At 43.4% G+C, this 10,225-nt stretch overlaps 1 protein-coding gene across 3 annotated transcripts in view; it reads left to right on the forward strand.

Annotated features, from left to right (window-relative positions):
* LOC106811277 (cytosolic carboxypeptidase 4-like) overlaps window positions 1-8,466 on the forward strand; it is a 23,131-nt gene extending 14,665 nt beyond the window's left edge. For all 3 annotated transcript variants that reach the window (XM_014814841.1, XM_014814842.1, XM_014814843.1), the window contains 9 exons: window positions 185-325; window positions 807-891; window positions 1,823-1,979; window positions 2,837-3,069; window positions 3,704-3,842; window positions 4,249-4,423; window positions 4,765-5,014; window positions 6,597-6,773; window positions 6,997-8,466. In XM_014814841.1, coding sequence (XP_014670327.1) covers window positions 185-325; window positions 807-891; window positions 1,823-1,979; window positions 2,837-3,069; window positions 3,704-3,842; window positions 4,249-4,423; window positions 4,765-5,014; window positions 6,597-6,773; window positions 6,997-7,245 — 1,606 coding nt within the window. In that variant the 3' untranslated portion in view covers window positions 7,246-8,466. The remainder of the gene's footprint in view (window positions 1-184; window positions 326-806; window positions 892-1,822; window positions 1,980-2,836; window positions 3,070-3,703; window positions 3,843-4,248; window positions 4,424-4,764; window positions 5,015-6,596; window positions 6,774-6,996) is intronic.
* The last annotated feature ends 1,759 nt before the right edge of the window (window positions 8,467-10,225 follow it).

A 10,225-nucleotide genomic window follows, 5' to 3' on the forward strand; every position in this document is an offset into this window, starting at 1 on the left:
GAGAGAGAGAAGAGGAGGAGGAGAGAGAGAGAGAGAGAGAGAGAGAGAAAGAGAAAGAAAGACCGACAGAGAGAGAGAGAGAGAAAGAAAGAAAGAGAGAGAAAGAGAGAGGGGGAGCGAGAGAGATCAAAAGAGAGAGGAAGAGGGATCTTAAGCTTTGTGTTGCTTGTATACCTGTTTGCAGGCGTAAGCTTTTAGAGGACATCAGCAGGACAGTTCACCCAGCATCTGTCATGGACAAGCTTGTATACAGTCTGGACGACGTGGCTGAACACACAGCCAGTGCCCGCAGGAGCAACTCCCTAACCAACACCGACGAGTTCCAGTATGATAACCTTTCAGTAGCAAACAGTAGCTTCTAACAACATTACGTCGAAGAAGACTTCACCTATACTCCATATAATTCCTTGATATGAGTAGTGTATTAGAACTACGCAAAGTTGATACGAGTGGTATATTAGAACTATGTTGAGTTTATATGAATGGTATATTAAAATTGGTAAAGTACCAATAAACCCCCACCACTTTGCTTGCAATTTTATTGATAGAGCTAACACAGGCTTCAGGTGACAGTCCTGTCATAATTATATATGCACAGAATGCAAACGTGCATAAATATATGCACAACATGCATAGGCGATGTCGTGACCTTTTATATGTAACTTTATCAAGCTTTATAAATGGTAACAATACGCAGATGGCCGGTCTTGTACTGTGGCTTTGTACTAGGGGGTTCTGTGCTATGGTCTTGCACTATGGTAGTTTAGTCGATTAGTCGCTAGCACTGAGCGCTGTCTGTGTTGCAGGACAGACGGCGAGTATCCACCATCAGCCGACCATCTGCTGTTCAACTCACAGTTTGAGAGTGGCAACCTGAGAATGGCAATACAGGTACGTCTTACTCTACAGATGTAGCAATCTGCATCGTAATGTAGTAGAATTTATAGCAGCAACACTGGTAGTTCAGTACCGATCTGTCCAGTAACTAAGAATATGCACGTATCAGAATCGAGGTTAGTTCATTTCACACTTTGTGATCCATACATAATACACATCATACACTCGATCGTCATACACACGAGAATAATGTTCAATCATAGTCAACAAATTTATACTCGTAATTGTTATATTGCCTTATTGGCCTATGCTTATCTGTTGTTGATTGTCTGAATCGACTGTGTTGGATATAGTCCCTACCTCAGGCCACAATTAAAAAAATCTGTATTTGGCCTCACCTGACCCAGTTGAAAAGTTTGGGTAGGTAGGTAGGCTTAATTTTTTTTTTGAGGGGGGTCTTTACAAATTCAGCATGCATATGGTGTCTACATACTCGGGTATGCTTGTGTGGAGATACCTTTTCTGTTGAATGTTTGTTTTGCTTGGTACATATAATGTATTGCCTACAGATTTATATAATGTACAGTGATACAATTTGTAAAAAAAAAAGAATGGGAAAGACCAATAAAAATGTTTGAGTCGGCCCGTTTTTGGCGGGTAGGTCGGGTGAGGGCAAACAAACAATATTTTTATTATGGCCTCACTTGTCAGTCGTTAGTGATAATCCCACCCAACTGTGTTGGTTATAGTCCCACACGACTATGTTGGTTATAGTCTCCACCTACAATATGGGGCGAGATGAGCTTTGCTCGTTTTGCGTCCAACATTTGATTTGTATGCAAAAAGTAACCGTAATTAATTGTATTCTGTAATTGGGAAAACCCACGATAGGCAGGGGACTGAGGGAAGGTCACCTATGCAGGGAGTTCATCCCGCATACTAGAATCTAGCTGTTTGTTTATTGCATCGGATTATGTTGCGGCAGGTGCGTCCGTACGAGTATGACTTGGTGCTGGGATCAGACATCAACAGTAACAGGCACCTGCAGTGGTTTTACTTCAGTGTCAGTCAGATGGAGGCAGCTGCACCGTACAGGTTCAACATTGTCAACTGTGAGAAGAGCAACAGCCAGTTCAACTTTGGTACTTGTTCAGTTTTAATGTGTGGTACCTCCTATATACCCATACTTGGCTATATATACATATATATATATATATATGACACGTATAATCTCAATTATGGAGCATTGAACTGGGTCGTTTCTGTCACAGACAGTTGCATGGATATGCTGTTCAGGTTTTAGTGTGGTTCTTGGAATGGAACATTCACGAACTTTAAGAAACAAGTGAAATATCAAAAGTACGAATACTTTTAAATGGCTGCTGTTGTCATAGCATGCAGTGCATGTTGGGAGGGCTTGAAGCGCATTTTGAGATAGCGCGCACTAATGACTCCACCAAGAGTTGTGTATTTAAAAGGTGAGTCGAGGCTTGCACAGCCAGAGAGGCAAGTGGGAATTTTGAACTGTTTAGGAGACCATATACATAATAATCTATGCATACATACCTGCCCAGAGGCGTCATCTATGAAATGAAATGGGTACTGAAATTTTGATAAAATCGCACCTACAACCCTAAGTGTATCTTTAAGCACGTAAGGCTAGGCCTAATGGTTTTACGAACACAGTATGCCCTACAATTATCTAGTAGATGAAGCTGTAAATTCACCACAAGTTTTAATGCTTCAGGATAGATGCATGGTGTACGTACTGTTAGGGGTGTTAACCTACCCTAGTAGATTTAGCTTAGAAGTTACAATTAAGTTTTGACCCTTTAGGGTAGATGCGTGGTGTATGTACTGTTATGGGGTGATAACCTACCCTAGTAGATTTAGCTTACAAGTTACAAGTTTTGGCCCTTTAGGGTAGATGCGTGGTGTATGTACTGTTAGGGGTGTAAACCTACCCTAGTAGATTCAGCTTACGTGGTGTGTTTTACAGGCATGCAACCGGTGCTGTTCTCGGTGAGGGAGGCGGCCCTGAGCAGGGTAGGCTGGGTGCGCGCGGGCACCGACATCTGCTACTACAAGAACCACTTCACGCACATGCCGACGTCCGGCAGCGGTTGCCAAACCAAGCTGCACTACACGGCGACCTTCACGCTGACCTTCCCGCATCCCGGCGACGTGTGCTACGTTGCTTACCACTACCCCTACACCTACAGTCTGCTGCAGGTGTGTACTACAGGAGTAGTCCATTTAGACAAGAGGCTGGTTTATTTATTTATTTATTTGTGTTTTTTTTGGTCATGATGTATTGACCATTTAGCCAAGAGGCCGTGAGAACTCTTTCATAGAAAACTAGGACGATCTGAATAGGGTGTTAGGGTTAGGGTTAGGGTTAGGATGTTCTGTATGAGGATTAACTTCTGCGGCAGTGTGTTAGCCAGAGACCCGTCTACCCATCTTTTGGACGGCATATTCTTGCATGAGACGGATGAAATTTGATAGAGACGGCATGAGGGCGGCCCAATTTTATATATTTTACACCTTGTATAACTGACAACAGTCCTTATAAGAATATAAAATCATATCAGATTCCTGTGTTTTAGGCATTTCAGACCAAATTTCCTTCATTTTAAGGTAAGGCCTTCCCTCTAGGGTGCTTCGCGCCCGCAGCATCCTTGCTTCGCTCAGATGGTGAGACTCGCTGATTTTTTTCCCCTGGCTAACACCCTGATTTGCGGCCGCATTTTTCGTAGTATTTTGACACTTGCTAGTCACACGCACAAACCGGCAAGTGCTTGTGACTGTGACAGGAGGAGCGGGACGCTGCTGCTTGTAATGCTAACGTACCGCGTTGTTACAGACTCATCTACAGCAGTGGGAGGCCGTGGCCAGTCGTGCAGACGTTTACTTCAGAAGGCAGGTCCTGTGCCGCACTCTAGCGGGAAACGACACCCACGTTGTCACCATCACCGAATCGAGCCAAGAAATATGTCCAGCTGGTGTGTAAGATGCAGTTTTGTTATTAGTGCTCCGTCGTTACTACGATATATCTGTCGTTGTGGTGAAAAACGCGTGCTGCGTCTATACTGTTTCTTTGACGGCCACATTATTGCGACTACGATAGTGCGGTTTGCAATGTTACTGTGATGACTGTGCTAGCCCCGCAAGATTTCACATGTGCCTACAGTCATTATATAAAGCTATATCCTGCTTCTGTGGTCGTCTGTATTTTCTGGTTCTTGACTGGGGAGGAGTAACAAACAGTATGTGTAGAGAATTGCATTCCTAGAGCATATATAATATTGTACTCTGACACTGATTGTCACATGAGTTTTCCTGTTCGTGTGTTTGACTGTGCCGTGTGCAGTTTGCCCGGAGGTTTGACACCACGTGCTGTTAATACAGATAGTCGTAAGTATGTGATGCTGAGTGGGCGGGTACATCCCGGGGAGTCGAACGCCAGCTGGATGATGAAGGGGACGATCGATTACCTGCTCAGTCCTCAGGCGGCACCTATCCGGCAAATGTACATCTTCAAAATAGTTCCCATGCTCAATCCGGACGGAGTCATCAACGGAAAGTACGAATCTTCTTACGTAGGACGTGTTCAGTTTTAATGTGTGGTACCTCCTATATACCCATACTTGGCTATATATACATAGAACTGTGATACCTTAATGACTATCAAGGGTAAAGCGGTGCAGATAAGCATGAATACAGGGAATCATTTCTCGTTTGGTATTGCGTGAGATTATCGAGCAAGCTGTCACGAAAGTGAAACCAAAAACTTTGGATGTAAGGGTAACAGAGTAATTCATTTTGTTTGATCATAAATTGCAAGGTCGGATGATACGAGCAAGACGACCTAGTCCCGTTCTATGTGTCGTTGACATCGATCCGTTTTCTTTTTCTCTCTCTCAGTCACAGATGTTCGCTGACCGGGGAAGACTTGAACAGAAAGTGGTCGAACCCGTGCCCGGTGCTGCACCCTACCGTCTACCACACGAAGCAGCTCGCACGCTTCATGGTGGCCTCTGGCAAGCCTCCGCTCGTCTTCTGCGACTATCACGGACACTCGCGCAAGAAGAACGTCTTCTTGTTCGGATGCAGCGGGCGAGATTCGTGGCGAGACGAGGATGCGATAAACTGCGCCGATGACAAATCTTACTTGGTACGCACAGCCCCCCTACCTGTGGTCTAAGCTGATGTATTCTGATGTGGGACACACTACTGTCGTATTAGGAGTAAAGCATTATACTTGGTATAGTCTTGCCCTATTATTAGCTCATGCTGACGAAGTCAGATGCAGCTTGTAGAATGGCATGAATGTCCGTGCGTTTGTCAACAGTTATGGCACAAATCTTTACCGCTCGACGTACGGTCTTGATATTTGGCACATTGGAGGGATCGCGAAAAGGACTCGGGATGTCGAATTTGGGGGGTCAAGGGTCAAAGGTCAAGATGTGTCAATGGAGGGGGAATATTTCCCCCTTAACTTAAGGTATAGGAGGAAATATGGAATTGCGGCACAATCTCAACCTGCTCGACCTACGCTCTTAATATTTGATGTATAGTGTGATGGGGAGGAAACCCATCACCAGCGCGAAATTGGAGGTCACAGGTCAACGGGCAGTGGGGGAAAGGTCAGATATTAGACATTTTCTGAGGACATGGTCTAACGGACCGAGTGCAAAACTTTTTTGTTTCAGCGCTGACCTACCATTTTTATCACTTTATTGAAAGGACCATGAAATTTACTTTTTGCTGACGTGCGAAGAGTAAGTGTCTGATAACCTTTTGACCCTCAAGAGGAGGGTTAAACATGGATTTGTTGACTGATAACAAAGGACTGAACTGCTTTTGCTATTAGAGCCTCCTCCACCTGTCCCTACATCCAACCCTCCCCCCATCTTCCCCACCTTCCCCACCACCACCACTACGCTTGCGCTCGACGCATATCCATGATAACATGTTAATATAGCGAAGTCATTAAAGTTACACAGCTGTATCTTTATTACTGTACTACCGGTATAGCAAAGCCTAGCTATCATAGATTTTAGATCTGTATTAGTAGTATCCTAGATATATGCTCTGACCGCGAACGCGGTGGCGGGAGGGCGCACTTGATTCGGTTGCCGGTGAGTTTATCAGAAGAATATCCGGCTACAGTACACGTCAGTTGAGCGCTGTTGCTCTGCGGCACTTGTTATACACAGCTGTGTCATTGATTTCAACACCAGGAAATTGTTTTATAGCGTAGAATTCACATTATCATGAATGTGCATGGGAGTGTGCATGCCCACGTGCGCACGAGTGTGTGCGTGCGTGCGTGCGTGCGTGCGTGCGTGCGTGCGTGCGTGCGTGCGTGCGTGCGTGCGTGCGTGTGTACATGTATGTATGAGAATTTTGTGTTACTGTGCACTGAATGTCAGAATGAGGCAGATTCTAGTCTATCATTCTGGAATGTGATAATGTATAGGAAAAACGAAATTGTACTTGTTCTCTTGGTGGCCCTAGTAATAACATTATTTGCTCCTGATTTTATATATAAATAACAAATATTGCCCGGTTGGTTCGAGCAACATGGAGTTTAGTGAATCTTGACAAATCATTGTTATTCCTCCCAACCATGCAAGAAGTGTATAATGTTCATGATAATGCAATTTTATGCTTATAGACCAATACACGTTTTATTGTGTCTCAATTGACACAAGCTTAAGTTATATGAAAATAACCTTATCTCTTCTCCTCAGTCGCTGCCCGTGCTTCTACACCAGAGGGCGCCGTCGTTTAATCTCGGGGACTGCAGCTTCAGCATTGAGGACAACAAGGAGACGACAGCTCGCGTCGTCATGTGGCGAGAGATGGGCATCTCACGCAGTTACACGATGGAGAGCACCTACTGTGGATGTGACCAAGGACTTTACCAGGTATGTGATAACTGCCTTTACTAGGTATGCGATCACTGTCTCTACTAGGTATGTGATCGTTGGCTGTAACCTACATGTAACAAAACATTCGAAAAAAACCCTAACACAGATTAGCATGACTCCTGCATGCAATCCTGAAAGCCCAAGCATTCCCGGCACAAAGCGATCTCGCAGATCATTTTCAACACCCCCCGTCTCTCTCTCTCTCTCTCTCTCTGCGCAGGGCTACCACGTGGGCGTGCGGGAGCTGGAGGAGATGGGAGCGAAGCTGTGCGAAGTGCTGGAGCAGCTTCCGCACGCGCTCGGCACCAACGACCACCTGCTCAGCAAGACTCTCAACATCCTCGACAGCGAAGACACTCTGTCGGAGGAAGATGGCGCCAGCGGGGACGAGTTGTCATCCGTCGGGAGTGACGTCACGGAGAGGACCGCGGATATGGACAGACAGGAGGCGTCGACGTCGACGCAGTGATAGCGAGTGTATGGCGTGAGTGGAGCAGCTGGAGTGGGTTGGGTGATAGCGCAGAGCAGATGGACGGGGTTGGCTGGTGAGAGAGACAGAGGTGCTACGAAGGCGTGCGTGTCTTGAGGGTTGCAGCGCACGTTGCGAGTTGGCGTTGACGTTATTTATTCCTGCACATTTATTTGTTTACGCTGTGGGTGCGGTGGATCAATCTATACAGGGACCACTGGTGGTCGTAGGCACAGCAGCACGTGTATAGCTATGACCAGAGTAACGATAAAGACTTATCTTTAAAGGAAACACTTCGTTTTATTAATCACAGATGTTTATTGTGGGTAGAGAGAGAGCGTGTCTGGTCCGTCCAATGAATATTACTGTCAAATGGGCGATGGTAATATTGCAAATGTGTAAAATTGTATATGAACATAGTGTTGGCTATATATTGTTATACTAATGATTCGTATTCTGTATTACTGTATACATTTATCCTGCATAATATAGTCACGCAGGAATGATTGATACATACGTGTCGTAACGTCAACCGTATTCATATGACGTGTCTGTATCGTTTTTTTTAATTGTTTATTTATTTATTTATTTAGGCAATTATCCATCATATACAATACATAGCATACTTTTACAATAAAATTCTGAATTCATAAAATTGGATAACTACCAAGGATATATGCACAAAAAGCATGACTAGCACACTTATTTACATTGTGGTCCTGGGAACGATCTCCGGTTACCGGTTAGCGGTTACTGGTTAACGTTACCAGTTCACATTGTATTGTAAAAACAGAGTTAACACTCGAAATACAAATAAATCGTATTATAGAACCATGAGTAAATAACCTCTTTGAGATTGTTTACCCCTGATATAACCAATTATATATTTTATTCGACATGTGCTCACTTTGCTGTTTTTCGTTTCTATATTTATTTAACGTTTTTTCAGCTTAACGTTTTATTATTCATTTTGAAGCGTTACAGTATTATACAACGTGTGTTATGTTGCGTATGCGTGTGCGTGTGCGTGCGAGTATATATATATATATTGTGTGATTATTCATAATTTATTCTTTGGCCCACGTGTCTTTTCAACTTAACGGTAGTTACGAATATACGGTGTTGAAAGTTCATGCATGTCTTATAGTCGTGAAGTAATATATTGTCTACGTATATTTTTGTCCACGATGATTAAATTGCAATTTTCCTTTACAAAATAAATATATCTTGGAATTCGTCAAAATAATTAATAACAAAGCGGAATGTGACATGAGTTTCAATGTTCAATGAACACACTTTTACTTCGTTCCACAAAGAAACAAATTTCTAATCTTTGTATTCAAACGCTTTTATTATCGATAGTACGGCAAAAAATACAAAAGTAACATGTAAATCACATTAATAAAGCATCAATAATAATGGGGAAAAAATCGATAAAGTTATTCCCAGGTGTTACTTACTGTACAGTATTGCGAGCGTAAATACATAGATGCTACCTATGATGCTACGGACTACGCCAACACGAAAAATTTTAAAACTTCAAAATTGACGCTTCAAAATAAGGGTGTAATAAACAACAAATAAAGTGCAAAAGGAAAAAATTTAAAGCACCGAATAACGAAGTAAACAGCTAGGTGCTTTTACATGGTTTAGACAAATAATCCACATGGAGAATACGATTACGCTGAAGGAAAAAATTCGTTATATTTTTCATTAGATTAATATTTTTTTACATTTTGACCGGGGAAACTAGGCTGTAGGCATGCGCGAACACATGTCTAATTACATATCATAGAGTATACGGAGATGCGTGAAGGTGACGAGCCTATGGTGACGAGCACGTTCGTATAAAAGTATGCCTAAAAGTATTCGTGAGTATATGTACTCTATAAGTATAAATGTGAACTAAATAATATTTCATGTGGCAAACAGTGACACCGTGCTACAGTATTGTAAAAGTTAGTAAGTCTTCTTACTGCGCTTTCTTATTGATAAAGTGAGACACTTCGATAGTTAATATTTTTCATATCACGAGTATGTGCTCTCCACATAGTATACGAGTATGTGCTCTCCACGACAAAATTGTTGCGTTGGCAAATATTTGGCAGGAAAAGATTAGACTAAGACAACAACTTTTTTAATTTTTTTAGGGTTCTTCACACATTGTAGGCATTTTTTTTCTAACTCTATGTGGCCGTTGTCTCTTTGCCCTCCCAAGACTGGCTACGACCTGTTGTAACATGTTCCGATTCGCAATTTCATCGCAATTAAACTAAACGCAGTGCTAAATAGCTTTTGTTGCAATGTTGACAGTCAATAGATGGCGCCGCGTTAGCATTTCAGGGCCGTGCAAGCACTGATCTCTATAATATAATCAGATTATAGATTATAATATGATAAGATTATATTATAGAGATCAGTGCCCGTGCAGCGACAAATTCCGGCGTAATCTCACAGATCGAGTAACAAACGTTTCGTCATCGCCCGATAAAGTGAGGAAGGGCACCGTTTCCCTCGCTGCGTACACCGCGCAGCAGGAATTCCCTACGACACACGATCTCCCCACTAACTGATACTTATTACACGTACTCTTACATATTACACATGTAATGCTTACAGATCATGATTAGCCAGCAGGAAGACAACCCGGAACAACCCCCTAAAGATAACGACTCGGTATAGGGGTGGTGACGTCACGAAGATGCCCAGCCTACTGATAACGGCTGAACACGACTTCCGAATGAAAAGATCCAAGCGGCGTGTGGGATATCTGGTTCAACGTCATGTTTGTTTTTTCTGAATTGTGTTTTCGTCCTGCAGGGTGTCAATATGCGAGTCGCCAGGACATCATTGCAACACACATCTACGCACGCATTCCCGCGCTCGTGCTCATGTACGCAGGCACGCACGCGCGCGCGCGCACACACACACACACACACACACGCACGCACGCACGCACGCACGCACGCACGCACGCACG

Source organism: Priapulus caudatus, unplaced genomic scaffold (genome assembly GCF_000485595.1).
Source record: "Priapulus caudatus unplaced genomic scaffold, Priapulus_caudatus-5.0.1 Scaffold522, whole genome shotgun sequence".
In the NCBI taxonomy this organism is placed as follows: Eukaryota; Metazoa; Priapulida; class Priapulimorpha; order Priapulimorphida; family Priapulidae; genus Priapulus; species Priapulus caudatus.